This window comes from Pristiophorus japonicus, chromosome 10 (assembly GCF_044704955.1).
Source record: "Pristiophorus japonicus isolate sPriJap1 chromosome 10, sPriJap1.hap1, whole genome shotgun sequence".
In the NCBI taxonomy this organism is placed as follows: domain Eukaryota; kingdom Metazoa; phylum Chordata; class Chondrichthyes; family Pristiophoridae; genus Pristiophorus; species Pristiophorus japonicus.
In genome coordinates this window covers 94,600,755-94,623,791 of record NC_091986.1, presented here as the reverse complement: position 1 = coordinate 94,623,791, position 23,037 = coordinate 94,600,755, and the positions used below count along the sequence as shown (strand labels likewise).

Genomic DNA, 23,037 nt, shown 5'->3' with positions numbered 1-23,037 from the left:
GTGCAAGGGTCAAGGATGTCTCGGAGCAGCTGCAGCGCATTCTGGAGGGGGAGGGTGAACGGCCAGCTGTCATGGTACATATAGCTACCAAGGATATAGGTAAAAAGCGGGATGAGGTCCTACAAGCTGAATTTAGGGAGCTAGGAGTTAAATTAAAAAGTAGGACCTCAAAGGTAGTAATCTCAGGATTGCTACCAGTGCCTTGTGCTAGTCAGAGTAGGAATTGCAGGATAGCTCAGATGAATACGTGGCTTGAGGAATGGTGCAAAAGGGAGGGATTCAAATTCCTGGGACATTGGAACCAGTTCTGGGGAAGATGGGACCAGTACAAACTGGACAGCCTGCACCTAGGCAGGACCAGAACCGATGTCCAAGGCGGAGTGTTTGCTAGTGCTGTTGGGGAGGGTTTAAACTAAAAAGGCAGGGGGATGGGAATCTATGCAGGGCTGCAGAGGGAAGTAAAAAGGGGACAGAAGCAAAAGGTAGGAAGGAGAAAAGCAAGAGTGGAGAGCAAAGAAATCAAGGACAAAAATCAAAAAGGGCCACATTACAACATAATTCTAAAAGGACAAAAAGTGTTAAAAAAACAAGCCTGAAGGCTCTGAGTCTCAATGCGAGGAGCATTCATAATAAACATAGAAAATAGGTGCAGGGGTAGGCCATTCAGCCCTTCGAGCCTGCACCGCCATTCAATAAGATCATGGCTGATCACTCCCTCAGTACCCCTTTCCTGCTTTCTCTCCATACCCCTTGATCCCCTTAGCCATAAGGGCCATATCTAACTCCCTCTTGAATATATCCAATGAACTGGCATCAACAACTCTCTGCAGCAGGGAATTCCACAGGTTAACAACTCTCTGAGTGAAGGTGGATGAATTGACTGTGCAGATAGCTGTTAACGAATATGATGTAATTGGGATTATGGAGACATGGCTCCAAGGTAACCAAGACTGTGAACTCAATATCCAGGGGTATTCAATATTCAGGAAGGACAGACAGGAAGGAAAAGGAGGTGGGGTAGCGTTATTGGTTAAAGAGGAGATTAATGCAATAGTAAGGAAGGACATTAGCATGGATGATGTGGAATCTATATGGGTAGAGCTGTGAAACACCAAAGGGCAGAAAACATTAGTGGGAGTTGTATACAGACCACCAAACAGTAGTAGGGAGGTTCAGGATGGTGTCAAACACGAAATTAGGGATGTGTGCAATAAGGGTACAGCAGTTATCATGGGTGACTTTAATCTGCATATAGATTGGGCTAACCAAGCTGGTAGCAATACTGTGGAGGAAGATTTCCTGGAGTGTATAAAGGATGGTTTTCTAGACCAATGTGTCGAAGAACCAACTAGAGAGCAGGCCATCCTAGACTGGGTCTTGTGTAACGAGAGAGGATTAATTAGCAATCTGGTGTTGCGGGGCCCCTTGGGGAAGAGTGACCATAATATGGTAGAATTCTTCATTAAGATGGAGAGTGAAACAATTAATTCAGAGACTAGGGTCCTCAACTTAAAGAAAGGAAACTTTGTTGGTATGAAACGTGAATTGGCTAGGATAGACTGGCAAATGATACTTAAAGGGTTGACGGTGGATAGGCAATGGCAAACATTTAAAGATCACATGGATGAACTACAACAATTGTACATCTCCGTGTGACATAAGAATAAAAAAGGAAGGTGGCTCAACCGTGTCTAACAAGTGAAATTAGGGATAGTGCTAAATCCAAGGAAGAGGCATATAAATTGGCCAGAAAAAGCAGCAAACCTGAGGATTGGGAGAAATTTAGAATTCAGCAGAGGAGGACAAAGGATTTAATTAGAAAGGGGAAATTAGAGTATGAGAGTAAGCTTGCCGGGAACATAAAAACTGACTGCAAAAGCTTCTATAGATATGTGAAGAGAAAAAGATTAGTGAAGACTAATGTAGGTCCCTAGCAGTCAGAATCAGGGGAATTCATAATGGGGAACAAAGAAATGGCAGACCAGTTGAACAAATATTTTCATTCTGTCTTCACTAAGGAACACACGAATAACCTCCGAAAATACGAGGGAACCAAGGGTCTTGCGAGAAGGGGGAACTGAGAGAAATCCTTGTTAATCAGGAGATTGTGTTAGGGAAATTGAAGGGACTGAAGGCCGATAAATCACCAGGACCTGATAGTCTGCATCCTAGAGTACTTAAGGAAGTGGCCCTAGAAATAGTAGATGCATTGGTGGTCATTTTCCAACATTCCATGGACTCTGGTTCAGTTCCTATGGATTGGAGGGTAGCTAATGTAACCCCACTTTTTAAAAAAGGAGGGAGACAGAAAACACGAAATTATAGACCGGTTAGCCTGACATCGGTGATGGGGAAAATGCTGGAATCAATTATTAAAGATGTAATAGCAGCGCATTTCGAAAGCAGTGACAGTATCAGTCCAAGTCAGCATGGATTTATGAAAGGGAAATCATACTTGACAAATCTTCTAGAGTTTTTTGAGGATGTAACTAGTAGAGTGTGTGGTGTTCCTGCACCGTACTGCAAACTCACACGAGGCATGTACTGCAGACACAGTCACTAAGTGACACTATGACCCTATTCCCTTCTTTGCCAATTACTGTGCCCTCAAGCCACTTGGGTCCCAAAGCATGGTTAAGAACAAATACCGGGTCATCAATTTCTATACACCTCCCCCTTGAGTTTCGATCATGGAACTCGGTTTGGGACTGGCGCTTGCCCTCAAAAATGTCTGCCATGGCTGGGTGAATGAGGGACAGCCGCATTTTAAGCATGCGTTTCATGAGGAGTTCCGCTGGCGGGACTCCCATGAGCGAGTGCGGGCGGGACCTGTAGGCCAGCAGGAGGCTCGATAGGCGATACTGAAGGGAGGGTCCTTGGATGCGTAGCATGCCCTGTTTTATGATTTGGACCGCACGTTCTGCCTGGCCATTGGAAGCCGGCTTGAACAGCGCTGTCCGGACGTGTTTGATACCATTGCCCGACATAAACTCCTGGAATTCATGGCTGGTGAAACACGGGCCATTGTCGCTGACCAGGATGTCCGGCAAGCCGTGAGTCGCGCAAACCGTACGCAGACTCTCCATGGTGATGGATGTCGTGCACGAGTTTAATATGATGCACTTGATCCATTTCGAGTATGCATCAACAACGATCAGGAACATTTTCCCCATGAACAGACCCACATAGTCTACGTGAATATGTGACCATGGCCTGGTGAGCCAGGGCCACGGGCTGAGTGGGGCCTCCCTGGGGGCATTTCCCAGCTGGGCACACATCGTGCACCTGCGAACCCAGTGTTCCAGGTCTGAGTCAATCCCCAGCCACCATACATGTGACCGGGCAATGGCCTTCATTAACACGATACCAGGGTGCTCGCTGTGGAGTTCCGTGATGAACGCTTCCCTGCCTTTCTGGGGCATGACTACCCGGCTGCCCCATAGCAGGCAGTCGGCTTGGATGGAGAGCTCATCCATCCATCTCTGAAATGGTCTGACCTCCTCGGGGCACGCCCTGTTTGCGGTCGCCCAATCCCCCGTCAGGACACATTTCTTTATCATGGATAGGGGGGGGTCTCTGTTGGTCCAGAGTTTGATCTGGCGGGCTGTGATGGGGGAGCCTGCGGTGTCAAAAGCCTCAATGGCCATGACCATCTCAGTGCTTTGCTCCGCTGCCCCATCGGTGGTGGCCAGTGGGAGTCTGCTGAGCACGTCAGTGCAATTTTCGGTGCCTGGCCGGTGCTGTATGGTATAGTCATACGCAGCCAGCATGAGAGTCCATTGCTGTATGCGAGCTGACGCATTGGCGTTGACAGCCTTGCTGTCGGACAACAGGGATGTTAACGGCTTGTGGTCCATCTCTAGCTCGAACTGTCTACCAAAAAGGTACTGGTGCATCTTTTTCACACCGTAAACACAAGCAAGTGCTTCCTTTTCAACTATGCCATATCCACGCTCTGCCTGGGAGAGTGACCTGGAGGCATAAGCCACCGGTTGGAGTCGGCCATCGTCATTACCCTGCTGCAACACACACCCAACCCCGTAGGACGATGCATCGCACGTTAAAACCAGTTTTTTACAGGGGTCAAACGAAGTCAACAGTTTGTTAGAACACAGCAGGTTCCTCAACTTATTGAAAGCCCGTTCTTGACAGTCCCCCTAAAGCCATTCACAACCTTTACGCAGGAGCATGTGTAACGGCTCCAATAATGTGCTTAAGATTGGCAGAAAGTTCTCGAAATAGTTTAAAAGTCCCAGGAATGATCGCAACTCCAACGTGTTGCCGGGCCTGGGCGCACAACGGATCGCCTCCGTTTTGGATTCAGTAGGCCGGATCCCGTCTGCGGCAACCCTCCTGCCCAAAAACTCGACCTCTGGGGTCAAAAACACACACTTGGACTTCTTTAGTCGCAGGCCTACCCAGTCCAGTCAGCGTCGCACCTCCTCCAGATTGTGGAGTTGTTCCTCAGTGTCTTGACTCGTGATAAGGATGTCGTCCTGAAATATGATTGTTCCAGGGATGGATTTGAACAGGCTTTCCATGTTCCTTTGAAAGATAGCGGCCGCTGATCGAATGCTAAACGGACACCTGTTGTAGACAAATAGCCCTTTGTGGATGATGATGGTGATCAGTAGCTTGGATTCTTCGGCCAGCTACTGTAGGCCGAAGTGAGGTCCAACTTGGTGAACAGCTTGCCACCTTCCAGCGTGGCAAAAAGATCCTCCGCTCTCGGAAGCGGGTATTGGTCTTACAGTGACACTCAGTTGATAGTGGCCTTGTAGTCACCACAGATCCTGACTGAGCCATCCGTTTTTAGGACAGGGACGATGGGGCTTGCCCAGTCGCTGAATTCAATGGGCGAAATTATGCCTCTCTTAGCAACCTGTCCAACTCACTCTCAATTTTCTCCCGCATCACATACGGCACAGCTCTGGCTTTGTGGTGCATTGGTCTGGCGTCCAGGGTGATGCGTATCACTACTTTGGTACTTTTGAAAGTCCCGACACCAGGTTGAAATAGTGACTCAAATTTCTGTAGGAGCTGTGAGCATGAACTTCGCTCCACAGATGAAATGATGTGCACATCCCCCCATTTCCAGTTCATCTCGGCTAGTCAGCTCCTCCCTAAAAGCATGGGACCATTTCCCGGGACAATCCGGAGTGGCAGCCGGTTCTCTGATCCATTATGTGTTATCACCAACATTGCACTGCCTAGCACTGGGATGATCTCTTTAGTGTACGTCCGTAATTGCCTGTCAATGCGTTCTAGTTTGGGTCTGCTAGCTCTGAGTGGCCATCATTTCTCGAATTGTTGGACACTCATAAGTGCATGGCTGGCCCCTGTGTCCAGCTCCATGCATACCAGGTTGCCGTTTAATAGGACTTTCATCATCATACGTGGCGTTTTGGTACATGAGCTGTGGATGTTTTCCACATGAACCCGCTGAACTTCAGCGTCCATTGCTTTGTCCCAAGCATCAATCTGCCTTGCAGACCCTTCTTCTAGTTCATCTGCCTTGTAAATAGCCTTGCTGCAGGCTTCCTGCACATTCTGGCTAAACGTCCACTGAAGTTACAATTTCTACAGATAAATTGTTGAAACCTACAGGTTTTTGCAGTATGTCTGCCCCCGCACCTCCAGCATGAGCTGAGATCATTGTGAACAAAAGGGCTGTTACCAGGCATTCCTCTCTGATTGTCTCTTTGATTACTCTTGAGCACTCTGTTAATGGGTGTCAATGGCCCCATCCCGGGACGCATTGTCCACCGTGATGGCGGAAATGTCCGTTCAACCTGCCATTGTCTCTGTTGAGAACCCAATCTAGAGTCTGTTGCTGCCTGGGTGGTGTTGAATTGCCCTTGCCTGCCTGCGGGGTTCTGAGTCGTGTTTACAATGTTAACTCCCTGCTCCATCGCCACGTTGGAAGCAGAGTTGCGTGCGTATATTATCTTGGTTTCCTCCTCCCCCGCCATTAAGGTCTTAGCCATGAACGCTGCCACTTCCAAGGTCAAGTCCTTGGTCTCAATTAGCTTTCTGAAAATCCCAGCATGACCAATGCCTTCAATAAAGAAATCCCTTAACATCTTCCCCCTGCAGGCGTCTGTGAACTTACAGAGGCTGGCCAAGCGGCGAAGGTCTGCAACGAAGTCTGGTATGCTCTGTCCTTCCTGACGTCGGTGTGTATAGAATCGGTGTCGGGCCATGTGTATACTGCTCGCCGGTTTGAGGTGCTCACCGATTCGTTTGCTGAGCTCTTCAAAGGTATTGTCCGCCGGCTTCTCGGGTGCGAGCAGGTCTTTCATCAGCGCGTACGTCTTAGGTCCACAGCTGATCAGTAGATGTGCCCTTCGCTTGTCAGCCGCTGCATCTCCCAGCCAGTCCTTCGTGACAAAGCTCTGCTGGAGCCTGTCAACAAAATCGTCCCAGTCCTCACCAACACAGTACCATTCCTCTGTGCTACCAGTGGCCATTCTCGTGAGTCGTTGATTCCCGTTTCTCGTCGCCAAATGTAGTGTCCTTACACACAACTATAAATTCACACAAGGCACATTCTGCAGACAAGGTCACTCTTTGACCTGAACCTTTATTCACAGGACCAAGAAGTGATGACCCTGAATGACCAGGTGAGGAGTGTCTCCCACAAGTTCACCCCCTGTGGTCAAGGTATGAATTTCTTAGGTGTATACAGTATCCAGTGTTGTTATGAAGATTACAGTTACATGAAGTTTACATACATGACAAGGAGGTGCAACGAGACCTGCGTGTCATGGTACATCAGTCATTGAAGGTATGCTGGCCTTGAGACCACACCTTGAGTATTGTGTGCAGTTTTGGTCTCCTAATCTGAGGAAGGACATTCTTGCTATTGAGGAAGTGCAGCGAAGGTTCACCAGACTGATTCCTGGGATGGCAGGACAGACATATGAAGAAAGACTGGATCAACTAGGCTTATATTTACTGGAATTTAGAAGAATGAGAGGGGATCTCATAGAAGCATATAAAATTCTGACGGGATTGGACAGGTTAGATACAGGAAGAATGTTCCCGATGTTGGGGAAGTCCAGAACCAGGGGTCATAGTCTAAGGATAAGGGGTAAGCCATTTAGCACCGAGATGAGGAGAAACTTCTTCACTCAGAGAATTGTGAAACTGTGGAATTCTCTACCACAGAAAGTTGTTGTGGCCAGTTCGTTAGATATATTCAAAAGGGAGTTAGATGTGGCCCTTACGGCAAAGGGATCAAGGGTTATGGAGAGAAAGCAGGAATGGGATACTGAAGTTGCATGATCATATTGAATGGTGGGGCAGACTCGAAGGGCTGAATGGCCTACTCCTGCACCTATTTTCTATGTTTCAACATTCCTGGTTACAGGGTTTTCAGATGGAATAGAGAGGGGGCTAAAAAAGGAGGTGGATTTGCAGTATTGATTAAAGAAACAATTACAGCTGTGAAGAGGGATGATATGTTAGAAGGATCATTAAATGAGGCCATATGGATTGACCTGAGGAACAAAAAAAGGGTCATATACTGCTGGGTATGCACTATAGACCCCCAAACAGTCAGAGGGAGATAGAAGAGCAAATATGTAGGCAAATTTCTGAGAAGGGTAAAAACTATAGGGCAGTAATAGTAGGGGATTTCAACTACAATAATATAAACTAGGATAAAATTAGTGTGAATGGTATAGAGGTTGCGGAATTCCTAAAATGCATTCAGGAGAACTTTTTTAGCCAGTATGTAACAAGCCCAACAAGGGCGGGGGTGGTTCTGGACTTAGTTTTAGTGAATGAAGCTGGGCAGGTGGAAGGGGTATCAGTGGGAGAGCATTTTGGTGCTAGTAATCATAATTCAGTTAGATTTAGGGTATTTATGGAAAAGGACAAAGATAGAACCAGAAATAAAACTTCTCAATTTAGGAAAAGCCAATTCTGCTAAGCTGAGATGGGATTTAGCCAAAGTGGACTGGAAACGGCTACTTAAATCAGAGTCAGAACAGTGGGAGGCATTCAAGGATGAGATCCTGAGGGTTCAGAGCAAGTATGTTCCCTTAAAGAAAAAGTGTGGGACTAACAAATCTAGAGCCCCCCGGATGTCAAGGGACATACAGTATAGGATGAAAAAAAGGAGGTTTATGACAGATACCGAGGGCTCAATACTGCAGAAACCCTAGAGGAGTATAGAAAGTGCAGGGGTGCAATTAAAAAGGAATTCAGGAAAGGAAAGAAAGAAGGACTTGCATTTATATAGCACCTTTCACAACCACCAGACATCTCAAAGCGCTTTGCATCTAATGAAGTACTTTTGTAGTCACTATTGTAATGTAAGAAACGCGGCAGCCAATTTGCGCACAGCAAACTCCCACAAACAGCAATGTGGTAATGACCAGATAATCTGTTTTTTGTTATGGTGAGAGAGAGCAAGAAAAACTGTTGGCATGTGAAATCAAGGAAAACCCAAAGATGTTTTATAAATACATTAAGAGCAAGAGGATAACTAAAGAAAGAGTAGGGCGTATTAGAGAGCATAAAGGTAATCTCTGCATAGAGGCGGAAGACGTGGGCATGGTTCTTAATGATTACTTTGCGTCCGTTTTCACAAAAGAGAGGGGCGATGCAGACATTGTAATCAGGGAGGAGGAGTGTGAAATATTAGATGAAATAAACATAGTGAGACAGGAAGTATTAAGAGGCTTAGCAGCTTTGAAAGTGGATAAATCCCCAGGCCTGGACGAGATGTATCCCAGGCTGTTAAGAGAAACAAAAGAGGAAATAGAGGCACTGACCATCATTTTCCAATCCTCTCTGGATACAGATGTGGTGCTGGAGGACTCCAGCATCCTATCTTTGTTTAAAAAGGGAGAAAGGGATAGACTGAATAATTACAGGCCAGTCAGCCTAACTTCGGTGGTGGGAAGATTATTGGAAAAAATTCTGAGGGACAGGATAAATCTTCAATTAGAAAGACACGGAATAATCAAGGACAGTCAACACGGATTTGTTAAGGGAAGGTCGTGTCTGCCTCACTTAATTGAATTTTTTGAGGAGGTAACAAGGAGGGTTGATAAGGATAGTGCATTTGATGTCGTATATATGGATTTTAGCAAGGCTTTTGATAAGGTGCCACATGGCAGACTGGTCACAAAAGTAAAAGCCCATGGGATCCAGGGCAAAATGGCAAGTTGGATCCAAAATTGGCTCATAGGCAGGAAGCAAAGGGTAATGGTTGGTGAGTGTTTTGGTGATTGGGAGGGCAGTTTCCAGTGGGTTTCCGCAGGGCTCAGTACTAGGTCCCTTGTTTTTTGTGGTACAGGTAGAGCGTCCGAAATACGGAAACCTCGGAACTGAGGCCGTTCTGGATTTTGAGTATTTCCGGATTTCGGAATGTCTTTCTGACATCCCGAATCCAGAAGCGCCTGGGACGGGGGAGGCGGCAGTGGCGAGGGGGGCAGGTCCGACGGCCAGCGGGGAGGTGAGTTCAGCGGCCCAGCGGGGGAGGTGAGTCCGGCGGTCCGGCAGGGGTGGAGCGGAGTCGGAAGCGGTTCTGGATTTCGGAACATTTTCCAGATTTCGGATGACCCCGCCACGGATCGGCCCACTATTCAGATTCCGGAACATTCCAAATTTCGGAACTCCCGATTTCAGACGCTCAACCTGTATATATCAATGATTTAGACTTGAACAATGGGGGGTATGATTAAGAAGTTTGCAGATGATACAAAAATTGGCTGTGTGGTTGATAACGAAGAAGAAAGCTGCAGACTGCAGGAAGATATCAATCAACCGGTCAGATGGGCAGAACAGTGGCAAATGGAATTTAACCTGCATAAATGTGCAAACAAAGCAAGAGAATACATTTTGGCCTAGAAATCACGGTCAAGGTCTTCCTGCGGGCGAATGACTGAAAAAAGAAAAAAAGATGTGCACCTACCTGCTGCACCCACGAGAGATCCCGGTCCTAAAGCCTTCCCTCACTGCGCGTCGGAGCGCATGCACGTCTGAACGGATGTAAGTTGAAGCTGCAGTCACATGGCTCTGGGCAACCAATCAAGGTACAGTATTTTCTCATTCATAATAATGGGAACTCCGGAAGTAGTAGTTCCCATTATTATGATTGAGAAACAGGCCCCAAACACCAAAGCACTAATAAAAAAAAGGAAAAAATACACTACATATTTAAGATTAATTTAAATTAAAGTTATTAATGTCTTATAAAAAATATATACACTTCCGATTTTTTAAAAAGGTTTTTTTTAATTATGTTTTAAAATAAACTTGCCAGAGTGGGCAGGGTTTTTAAACAATAAAATGTGTTTTTTAAATTTTGTTATGTTTTTGTATGTTTTAAAACTCTTACGCCTATAAAAGTTTTCAGGACATCCGCTGGGCAAGATATGGGTAAATACTGCAATCTTGCCCATGCGAATGTCCTGGCTGCCGAGATGCGGAGGATCTGTCAAGCTGGAGCTTGACAGATCGGAAAAGCCGGTTTTCAGCGCATGCGCATTGTGCGCCGAGAACCGGCTTTTGCGATGCCTTCCCGGGTCCGTACACACTGAGTGCAGACTCGGGGAGGTCGGGATTTCTAGGCCATTAAGTGGTAGACCACTGAGAAGTGTAGAGAGACATAGGGACCTTGGAGTGCAAGTCCACAGATCCCTGAAAGTAGCAGGCCAGATAGATAAGATGGTTAAGAAGGCATACGGAACTCACTGCCTGAAAGGGTGGTAGAGGCAGAAACCCTCACCACATTTAAAAAGTGTGTAGATGTGCACTTGAAGCGGCATAACCTACAGGGCTATGGACCAGGAGCTGGAAAGTGGGATTAAGCTGCATAGCTCTTTGTCGGCCGGCATGGGCATGATGGGCCTCCTGTACTACAAATTTCTAGGATTCTAAAAAGGCAGGAGCCATACACACTCATCTTAGCAGTCAGATACAAAGTGATGTCAACGGAGGTTGTCTGTTTTCTCAGATAGGAAGTAGTGCATTCAAAGCAGAGGTATGAGAAAAAAATAAGGGGAGTTTAAACTTAAGGGATCTTTCTATTTTTATGGTGATATATTTTCACTTGATGTGTATCAAGACTATCTGAGCTCTACTTAGTATCATAGAATCATACAGCCGGACAGAGGCCATTTGGCCTATCTTTGAAAGAGCTATTCAATTGTCCACTTCCCCATAGCCCTGCAATTTTTTCCTTTTCAAGTATATATTCAATTCCCTTTTGAAGGTTCCTATTGAATCTGCATCCACCTTCAGGCAGTGTATTCCAGATCATAATTTGCTGTGTAAAATTGGCATGAAACTTAAAAGCTTAGAAACAACAACAAAACGATTGCAATATGTACTTGGATGATCTTTTTCACATTCTAATCTATACAATTGTATAATTTCTTTGATGCCAATTCTAATATGAGAATACTGCTCATATTTGTACATTTCTGGGACAGTAATACATAATGCACACTAGTTGCTGACAAAATATCTCCACTGAGAAATTCTACAATCATGTTGCTGTTTGAGGAGAAAAGTGGGGACCGAAATTCGCCCCCGCCCGAAACGGCTCGCGCCTTCCACTTTTGAAGTGATTTCTTCGCCGCGTTGGATGAGTGGCCTCTTTCGCGAAATTCAGCTCTTTGTCGGGTTTTTTTAAGCAGATCGGAAATCGGTCATAATAGGGACGGAAGTGGGGCGGTAAGTACTCTGGAGGGGCAGAAGTGAAGGCGTGACGGAGTGTCCGTTGCTGCCAGTCAGCAGCGGAGCGGTGATGATGTCATTACGCATGTGCGTCACCACATCTTTCCCCTTCACTTAAAGGGGAGAGAAGCAGCGATTCTTTAGGTTCGGTCCACTGAACCACCAGGGAGGGTTTCAGCCAGGCCAGCAGTCTGGCACCCAAGAGGGAGTGCCAGGCTGCCTGTTGGCGGCTCCGCCAAACCTGGGGGCACAATTGTCCAACTGACCTGGAAATCGGCCGGCAAAAGAAATAAAATGGCAGCCACGGCAGTGGGCCCTCGCCTTTAATGGCCGCCGTGCTGCCAAGTCCCACACACAGAAAACAAAGTGCACCGACAGAAAAAGCTGTCGGGGGCACTGCTTGGCGGATCAAGGATTTTTACAGCTGAATTTGGCTGGAGGTGCGGGAGATCGGCGGTGCACGCTTTGATCACACACTTAGGACCAGTAATCAGCCGCGGGCGTAAGTGGGGACTACCAGAAAAATCCCCGAGCTGAATTTCGCTGGTGGCGGCCATTGGACCGGAAGTCGGCGGCCGCTCGACTCCGTCGCTTGGCTGCTGCTTTCCAGCAGTAAGCCGTCTTTTGGGGGAGCTGAATTTCAGCCTTATAGTGCACTGAAAGGTGTTGTTGCTCAATTTTTTTTACTTTGATGCCAATTGTACACAGTTTGATAAGTAATCCAGCCTTATAAAACAAATATATAGTAACTCTGGTCATGAAGAATATAAAGATTAGGACAGTATCAACAGTGATACAAATTTAAATTTCCTTTTTAAGGTGACTCTCGAAACTACCTATCATCTTGGAATAATAGGCGTACAACAAATTTGCAACCTCACCGACCTAATGTTTCCCATTTGACCATTGATGGAGGCAGCTTATTGAATGGCGTACAATCAGTTTCCAGAGTAGGCCGATTATTTTCTGCTCATTCTAGTGGTAAGAATATTTCAGTATAAGGTAACTATAAATAGGGTTAATAGAACACTTTTTAGTAGCCAGAGCAAGAATGGCATTGACATAGACATTTGTCAAAGGATGGTGCATGCTGCAGTGAAACCCAGACAAGAGGAAGAATAAAATACCTTAAAAATATGGACCTTGCAATTGATCATCTATTGTAACTTTGGTGGAAGCCTGCCAACACTCCTGAAAAATGGCATTAACTCTAATGTGGCTATAGTAATTCTGTTGATGACATCAATGAAAATATCCATTCGATTATGTAAGTCTTCTGAGCAAATAAATATGGCCAAATAATGTAAAAGTATTGATGTAAATACCCTTAAAAAAATCACTAAAGTGTTTGGGGAAAGGTCCATTATGATAAAAAAAAATGTTTCCTTTAAATATATCTGGCATGACTTTGCTGTTAACCTGTGTTGAGTTGCATACAAATAATATTTAAGTACTGCTGTTTCTCTAATCAGCATGTTTTGGCTCTCGGCTAAACAACGCCTCGATTTTAAAATTCTCACCCTTGTTTTCAAATCCCTCCATGGCCTCACTATCTCTGTAACCTCCTACAATCCTAAATCTCTCTGACATATCTGCCCTCTTCCATTTCTGGCCTCATGAGCATCCCTGATTTTAATTGCTCCACCGTTGGTGGCCATGCCTTCAGTTGCCAAGGTCCTAAGCTCTGGAATTCCATTCCTAAACCTCTCCACCTCTCTACCTCTCTTTCCTCCTTTAAGACACTCCTTAAAACCTACCTCTTAGACCTAGCATTTGGTCATCTCCCCTAATATCCCCTTATGTGGCTCGGGATCACATTCTGTTTGATAATGCTCTTGTGAAGTGCCTTCAGTCATTTTACTACATTAAAAGCGCTATATAAATACAAGTTATTGTTGTTCTTTCTTGTAAATTCAAGTGCACAATGATTAGGATTTCTTTAAATGCTGAGGTAGGAAGGAACGGGTTGCGTCCAGTATTGCACAAAGAACCAAAACAGGATTAAAGAGCAAGATAAGGTTCGAAGTAATACACTGATTTAATTTCTACCTTACTTCTTCAACATTACTTAATTTAACCCAAGGGTGGGCAATGAGAGAATTAATGTAATTAACTTGTCCTTGTTCTTTGTTAGCATAATTCTATGATATAAAATTACACTAAACTCCAAACTCAGTTCTAGAATCTAGACTTGAAAAGATGAAACATAGAAATACCACCTGATGCAAAAATAGAAGTGAGAAATGTTCTAATCTTCAGAGATATCTTGACTCCTTTCTTCTAAAGCACCAGAATGTGCCAGACTGATGGATTGGGATATCTTTATTTTTTGATGAAATATATCTTGTATCTCCAAATGTTAATTATTGTTATATTTTTAATTACTGAAGCATTTGCTCCTGATGCTAGAAGAAAGCACCCAATGGATACAGGCAATAGTGGAGCAAAACACAGAGCTCTTCTTGAGCAAAGAAGAATGATTATTGGTTCTGCCACATATAAATCTGGTCAAATAGAACAGGTACCTTCATAATAATACATGATATTATATATGAATCTCTTTGAATTTATCCTGTTTCAATTAAAAATGATCCTATTTAGGTACGTTTTTGCATATAATGCAAATGAAGGTCATGCACTTAGGCTGAAAAAAATCAAAGAGCAAGTTATTATTTAAATGGAGAAAGATTGCAAAGTACTGCAGTACAGCGGGACATGGGGGTACTTGTGCAGAATAGTATGCAGGTACAGCAAGTGATCAGGAAGGCCAATGGAATCTTGGCCTTTATTGCAAAGGGATGGAGTATAAAAGCAGGGAAGTCTTGCTACAGCTATATGGGGTATTGGTGAGGCCACACCTGAAATACTGCATGCAGTTGTGGTTTCCATATTTACGAAAGGATATACTTGCTTTGAAGGCAGTTCTGTGACGGTTCATTAAGTTGATTCCGGAGATGAGGGGGTTGACTTATGAGGAAAGGTTGAGTAGATTGGGCCTCTACTCATTGGAATTCAGAAGAATGAGAGGTGATCTTATCAAAACGTATAAGATTATGAGGTGGCTTGACAAGGTGGATGCATAGAGGATGTTTCCACTGATGAGGGAGACTAGAACTAGAGGGCATGATCTTAGAATAAGGGGCCACCCATTTAAAACTGAGATGAGGAGAAATGTCTTCTCCCAGAAGGTTGTAAATCTGTGGAATTAGCTGCCTCAGAGAGCGTGGAAGCGGGACACTGAATAAATTTAAGACAGAAATAGACAGTTTCTTAAACGATAAGGGGTTATGGGGAACGGGCAGGGAAGTGCACCTGAGTCCATCATCGGATCAGCCATGATCATATTGACTAGCGGAGCAGGCTCGAGGGGCCGCATGGCCTATTCCTGCTCTTATTTCTTATGTTCTTATGTTCTTATAATATTTGGTTCTTGGAGAAGATTGTAAAACAAGCTTCACCACCAAAATGCTGTTTTAACAAGATCAATTATAGATCTGGTCACAATTAACATGATGGTGTAAAAAGTGACTATTTATTTTGAAGTTTTGCCATCCCAAACCTTTGTACAGAAAAGTTGACTGTCACTACTCCAAACTGTCCTTTCTCTCGGTTGGACATCCCCTAACTACTTTCGCTTGGTATCAGAATTGAGAAACTATAGTTATTGAAATACTGGGGATATTTCCAATGGAGTAGAGAAGACTTAATAGAAGTTTTTTTAATTATGAAGGATTTTGACTAAATGCATAGGAAAAAACTATTTCCTCCATTTGATGAGTCAGTGACGACAAGCCTTCAATTTAAAGTTGTCGCATAGAATAAAGAGCGGTTAAGAGAAATTTCTTTAAGCAAAGAGTTAGAGAATGTTTTGCTATATGAAGTAGTTGAGTCAGAGAAAATTGCATATTTTGAGGGAAAAGTGAATATATATTTGAAGTTGTGGAAGATTTGGACTCGTGGGAGAGATCAGGGCAGAAGCAATAGTTTTGGATTGTCCTAGCAAAGTGTTGGCTCAAACACAATGGGCTGAATAGCCTGTGTTGTAAACATCTATGGTTCTATAGCTTCTGTGCACAGAGTGGCTAAAGAATTCACAACTGTAGGTGAAAGGAGGTTTTGTTGCATGTGCCTGTCAAATGCAAGTACTCTTTTTTGCATTACGTGAAATCATCCCTTGTACAATTAATAAGTTTATTGAGTCAGCAGGGCCACAGTTGTTTAGTTCAGTAGCTGACTATTTAAAACTTAAATCAATTATTATTGGTTACACATGCAACTGAAAACAAAAACGTGAATGTGAAATCAAATGTAAACTGCACCAAATTTATTTAGTTTCTTGATCAGGAAGAAAAAGAATATGAAACAAGCCAAATTAAAAGAATTGTGCATCAAATGGGAACTGAGTAAAAATGTTCTCAGAGAGAATGTTGCTCTAATAACAAAATCCATGCTGTCTTAAAGGTTCACAGTCAATGAACCTGAAAAATCATTGGTGATTAAAAGACCACATTGTAGGTGCTAAAAGGTAATGCTAGTAAAGTTTTTCCTCTAAGAAAGATGGTTTAAAAAGTTTAATTTTATGTCTCCTACCTATCTCGTCCACCAATACCTGGGAGTGTGCATTCTGTGAAACTAAAAAAAATGAATTATATTTAATCCACAAGAATATCATGTGAACCCAAAGACCAAGTTATATCCTTTAACTAACTCCCTGATATTTGCTATCTTATGCAACAAAAATCCCTTTACTGCACTTTACAATTAACCTAGTTATGTTTGAGGAGACGTGGATGTCGTCATCTAACCATTTCTAGAATTTTGGGATCATTTTTACCTTCTTAGTGAATTATGAGATAATAGTTTTGTTTATCATTTAATTGTTTTATATTTGTACATATATGTGATGGAATAATTTTAGATATTTCTACGCTCTTACTACTTGAATAGTTTAACACAATTCTACTTCAAAACTGTAAAGAACTTAGTCCAGTAGTGCAACCAATAATGTTAGCACTGATACATCCTCCTAATGCTATTTATGGTGTGTAAACCATAGACCATATTTTTATCCTTCTTCCCTCAATTAATGGCAGCATAGGATTTCCATTACGACATTATGGAAGGAGTGAGGAGCAGCAATCCTCATTAATATCGGACCTCAATTACTGCCAGCCAAACTTGTGCTGTCCTTAATCCTATGGGTGATTAGTTAAACATGGAAGCAGTATTCCTGTGGTGCCATTCTTCCATCCAAAATATTTGTTTAAAAGAAGATATAGGGCTAGATTTTCCATTTTTGTGCAAATAGACGTTATTTCCGTTGTGGGTGGTAAATATGGGTTTTCACATCTCCGGATTCTCGCCTATTTTCAAACCCCCTAGTTTCCATTTTATAAAATGGGCGTTACCGCGAGTGATCTGAAATGGACATTCGCGTTAAATCTCTGACCTTCTGCCGTAAAGCGTCGCCGTCCTTAGCAACGGCATGGCAACGCTCGTTTCCCAAGATTCAGGAGGTCAGAGGTCATCATTACATGCGCATAAGAGGAGACAGAGAGAGAGAAAGCAGAGAGGGAGTGAAGGCGTGTGTGGGTGCGATGTGGGTGCTTGTTTGAGTCTTTGGGAGGTAGGAGGGAGAGTTTCGAGCTTAATACAAAATTGTGAGAAAAAAAGCTGTTATCATCCAGATATTTTGTCTAATTTGGTGCCTATAATGGAGGGAGTGGAGAAGGCAACACAGCATGCTGTGGAGACTGACGCTGGCGAGAGCAGTGAGCTGGGAGAGGAACAAATGGGAGGACAGAACAGAGCGAGGAGCTTCTCGGATGAGGCAAATACCTCCCTCATGCATGAGGTGGAGTTACACTGGGGTCAATTGACCCAGAAAGGGCGTGGGAAGCCCACCCAAAGGCCTACCAGAAGATATGGGCCGAGATAGCCGAAGTTGTCTCGTCGGTGACCAGTAAGGTGCGTGAGGACAACCAATGCCGCAAGCGAACAACTTTGTCGGATCCGCTATAGTAAGAATAACATTTATTTACATGTACTTATATATTTATATAATTTGATTTGTAAGTGTCATGAATGATTAAAATCAAATGTGAGGTCTTTCACTTTTACCAAGAATGTTGTACTCAAAGCCTGTGGTCATAGTGTACGTCTTTAGGTAAAGAATCATAATTTTCATCATAATCATGATTACATCTGTCGGATATGTGTTGTATCAGTCTCTGTGACAGTACCTAGCAATGATCTCATGCAATGATCTCATGCCATGTTGTCCTGTTGTTACCTTTTACTGAAGAAGCTTTCGAGGAATAGGGCCGAGCAGAGGTAAACGGGTGGGGGCCACCAGTTATCATCGACCTCATCGATATAGAGAAGCGGGTGCTCGCACTCGTGGGGACCCATCCCCGGTCGGCCACGCAGGGAACTGCAGAACCTGAAGTGATGCCACGTGAGTAAAGTATACACCATTACCTGATGTAAAGTCAATAGATGCTACACCCAATCATATCCGAACAATAATATATGATAGATGATTGTTAAAAGTGTCCTCTAAATAATGCTGGCCTCATGAGAATCATTGCAATGCAGAACGTGTTGATGGTCATGAAATGTGATGTCTGCAATGATTTTGATAGCGGTGGTGCTTTTTTATGTGTAGCGCTGTAATCACCTTGTGACCCTAGCACCCCCTTTTCCTCTAATAACCTCATTTGTGTTTTGCAGCTCAGCCAGCAGCGCGGCCCCAGGTAAAACCACCGGGCCCAGAAGGTGGGGGCGCAGGGCCGGACTCGCCAGACGATCCTACATCTGGTGCTGAGAAGCACCGATTCTTGCCCGTCAACCTGCTGAGTCCGTTCTCTACGGATGACAACGCGGACTTTGAGGAGCCTGCATCGCCAGGCTCCAGAAGGCATTCGATCCCAAGGCCATCTAGTGCTCCTGCAGCCATTCCCACCTCCACTTTGGAGGTACCGGGCCCAAGCACCTCGCCACAGGGCACCCCAGTTGTCCCCAGGACGCGCCGACCCCATGGAGGTTTCTTAGACGCGGCAGGACTGCTCCACGAGCACCAGATGAGAGCGGCAACATGGTAGAGTCGTCCAGGAGGACTGTTAACATAGGTCAGCAGATCCTCCAGACATTGGGGGGGCATATCCCAACAGCTGGCCAGCATCTCTGGGACCATGACAGAATACGTTCCGTGGCTGGCGGAGGCCCTGGAGGCGATAGCCAGGAACAGGCCTCCCAGTAATCTCGAAGCGCGACACTGCACCCCTAGGTGCCGCACCCCTAGGTGCCAACGACACATGTGAGACAGGAGCAAGATCTTGCTTCTGGATCAGAGAATGTTCCCACCTTGGGACCCCCCGCTCCCGTATCCATGCAACCACCGGCTCTGCCTTTATCCCCCCAATGAGATATCGCCTGAGGAGCGCCTCGGCCAGTCAGCATGGAGTCAGGAGGGGAAGGGGTAGATATGGGGGGAAGGAAAGTGAGGTGCATGTCCACAGGTGATGGCTTTGTTATATCTGCATCTCAGTGTATGCAATTTGTCGTAATGTATGGGGGAGGGGGCCACCCTATGTTCTGTGTTGCTGGAAATGTTGACCATTTGATTGATGTTAATGTTCTAAAATGTGTTGTGGGGTGGGGTGGTGGTGGGGTGTTTTTGACCGTTATACTTATGATTTCAGACCAATGGTCGGTTTAAATGATTTTTATTCAACATAACCTTGTTGCGCATTGTCTCCAATAGCTGGACCGTTACACACTGGTGATTCCTTAACATGAAAGGGTATAGTTAAACTTAACTTGAATCAACTTAAACTTTAACTTGCACCAAGGTAATGCCCACCATTGATGTCTGAGCTGCACACACAGCAGTGTGTCAGCTTTGTCAATAACAGCAACGTTCTTTCAGGCAAAGCGCTCATTTATGAGCTCCTGACGTAAGAGTCTTGCAGCTATGTAGCCACCACGGGGCCTTTTCTGCAGTCTGGAGGGGGGTGTGGGCATGGTTGCATCGTAGCCTGATTGTCTGGCCGAGGTCAGCGTCCACCTCCTCGTCCTCCTCTTCCTCTCTCCTGAGGTGGACTGTCAGTCCCTTCTGGCAATTCTTGCCTCTTCCTGATAGCCAAGTTGTGCAGCATGGAGCACACGACCACGAACTGAGCTACCTGATCAAGGTTGTATTGTAGCTCCCCTCCTGAGTGCTCCAGGCATCTAAAGCGCTGCTTAAGCACACCAATGGTTTTCTGGACCACATTGCGTGTGGCTCTGTGGCTCTCATTGTATCGCTTCTCGGCTTCGTTGTGGGTGTCACGCAGGAGGGTCATCAGCCAGGAGGCGAGGCCATATCGTTTGACCTTGTGGCTGACTGGTAAACATGTCAGATACAGCGTTCTCACGCAGGATGTGAGCCCCATCGATGCTGCACGGAAATTTGGCATTCACTGCCATAATTATCTGGTTGTGGTCGACAATGAGTTGGACCTTCAGGGAATGAAATCCTTTTCAGTTGCGAAAAACCTCTGCGTCCTGAGAAGGTGCCCGCATGGCACATGCGTACAGTCTATTGCTCCCTGCACCTTGGGGAACTTAGCAATTCGGTAGAGCCCTGTCAGTCTGAGCCTCCGTGGTCATTGGGAAGCTGATAAAATCCATCCTACGTGCGTATAGGACTTCAGTGACCTGTCCAATGCAGCAATGTGTGGCATGCTGAGATATAGCGCAAATGTCAACTGCGGAGGCCTGAAAGGAACTGGACGCGTAGAACGACAGTGCCACGGTGATTTTAACCTCGGCGGACAGTGTGGTCCTGATGGTGCTGGCAGGCTGCAGATCTGCCCTGATGAGCTGGCATATCTCACTGATAACCACTTTATGAAAGCGCAGTCTCCGAAGGCAGGTGTTCTTGGATAAGTCGAGGTAAGAGTAAGACCGCTTCTCCCTGTAAGTGCGGTGGGTGTATGGTCTGGTCCTCCTCATCAGTCTGGCACGTCTTAGATTGGGCACATAATGCTGTGGATTAGACGTTGTGCTATTTGTACTCTGCAGCATCTGCATTGTCATCAAGGTAGGCTGAGAAATGGCTGGCCCCATTCCAATAACTATAAGTATAATGCCGATTGTTCACAAGCAATAAATTTCCCCATTAAGACACCTAAAGTAAAATCCAATCATCCACAATATGATGAGATGTCTGTTCAGATGGTCACATCACCTTAAAAGAGCTCCATAGCACATCCAAACTCCCCCGAAGTTGAAGCAGCCTTTTCAATAAAGCGACCTGCGATTTACAAAATGGTATCCACACCACTGTGATTAGTTCAGATCAGTTCAACTTTTTCACAGTGGTTTTTTTCAGTGAGCGAGATTGTGGGCGATATGTGTGCGAGATGCTGAAAGTCACGCTGGGCGATATACTGGCCATTAGTTTCGGCAAATGTGATGTTTACGACAAAAAAAGTGGGCGGTCGGTATTATTGAATCTCGGTGTTAATTACGTGCCGAAAGTAACGCTGGGCGATATTATCGGAGTTGGGTTTGCCCACTCTGATGATTCTGCCCCCAAAAAATGGGCGAACGGTATTATTTTTTATCGGTGTTGCGTACATGCCAAAAGTGACACTCGGCGATAAGTGACCGAGAAATGGGGGTCAGTTTCCATTTTGTGGCTAAATGGATGATATATGGGCATTACACCTCATTTCAGCATTAAATGGACATTAAGTGGGCGGTATGGAATAATGGAAAATCTAGCCCATAGTCAATCTCCTATTGTACATGGGGAGTCAAGATTTTTAATTGCTGTCTTCAAGTCAAAGAGGGTCAGTGGGTGAAAAATAGCAATAGACATAGCAAGATAGAGCAGAAGGGGAAGATAGAGTGAGCTGGGCAGGATAAAGGCTGGTGGCATGAATAAAGAGGAAGGAAGAGCAAGGTTAGATGCTGGGGATGGTAGGAAATAGATAGGCTTTAATAGGTGAGTTCGAAGCCGCCTGGAGTGGGGGTGAAGGGATTATCGAAAAAAAACAGGATGTCAAAGCAGAGTTGGAGGCTAAAGGAACTAGCTGCAAGTTTGGAAACAATGGCCCCGATATTTACTGGGATGGATTTTGTGAGCAGGGGGGGAAAAGTTTTGGTCCCCACACGTTGTACAGTTTTAACATCACAGCGTGTGCCTTTTTTTTTCTGCAGGTTCCCCACCCGGAAGCCAGCCTGCTTGACAGGCTTTGCTCCCTGTCAGGTGGGGAATGCTCCGGAGGAGGCCGCAGGCAGGAGCAGGTATGGAACTTGCAGCTGGGTTAGTGGGTGCGTGAGGTGGGGGGTGGGGGGGAGGATGGATTCGATCGCCGATCCCGGGTAGTGGTCTGAATCACTGAGGGGTCCGCGGGTGGGGGTGGTGGTGCTCTTTGGATCCCGGGTTGGAGGGGCAGGGGTCCAATAGTGGGGCAGGAAGCAGGTAGGCTTGGTGGGCTTGGAGGAAGCACTCCTGCTCCTCTTGGCCGACAAACAGTGGTAGAAAGGTAATTACATTTTACACAAAGCTATCCTTGCCTCCCTTTAGCTGCCGGGATTCCTGAGACACAGGAAACCTGGCTGGCCAATGTTAAACAAGGCATGCAGCCTCATTATCATATTAAAATGCCTCCTCCCAACCCCCCATCTCAGAAACCGGAAGTAGGCGTGTTCGGATCAGGTATGAGATTTTTTTAATTTTCAGACATCACCCGTTTTTGGTGTTTAAAATCCCCCCCAGTGACATAATAAATTTTAAGGGGAAGAGGAGGCTGAAGCTATGGGGAGAGGATTGGGAAAACGGAAGAGGATGTGGAGAGGAGGCAGGATCGGTTGGGCATAGAGGATGTGAGAGGAGTTAGGGAAGAGGAGATAAGTTAGCAAAGGAGGAAAGAAATCAGAGAAAGGGAGAAGAGGACAGGTAGCGAAATCGGTAGCAAGCACATAGCAGATAGGAAAGGTAGAAGGGAAAAGGATAGAATGGAGAGGAGGATGAAAATGAGGTAGTCAAAAATAAAAATGAAACTGACAAAAATGAATTAAATGAAGATGTGTGATTAATGAATTTAAAGCAACCTTAACAGATTGGGGAAAAAATAGCACCAAATAAATAAATTAATGAACGTTGACAATGATGGAGATAAATGAATTCAATACATTGGAGACAAAGATAACTAAATAAAGATGTGAGGTTAATAAATTGAAAAGGCCCTTACATATCAGCAACATTGACTAAATATAAATACCTGAGCTACAGTCAACAAAATTAAAAATCGGGGCTTCCTCCGGGAAAAATAATTAATTAAACAT

General features: G+C 45.0%; 1 protein-coding gene across 9 annotated transcripts in view; it reads left to right on the top strand.

Moving 5' to 3' along the window:
- Positions 1-23,037, top strand: part of cep126 (centrosomal protein 126) — a 272,751-nt gene that overhangs the window by 205,733 nt on the left and 43,981 nt on the right. For 4 of the 9 annotated variants that reach the window (XM_070891917.1, XM_070891916.1, XM_070891921.1 and 1 more), the window contains 3 exons: positions 12,517-12,678; positions 14,088-14,218; positions 21,907-21,993. In XM_070891917.1, coding sequence (XP_070748018.1) covers positions 12,517-12,678; positions 14,088-14,218; positions 21,907-21,993 — 380 coding nt within the window. Of the gene's footprint in view, positions 1-12,516; positions 12,700-14,087; positions 14,219-17,384; positions 17,648-21,906; positions 21,994-23,037 lie in introns of those variants that run through there. The other 5 variants (XM_070891919.1, XM_070891918.1, XM_070891923.1 and 2 more) reach the window with 4 other exon arrangements.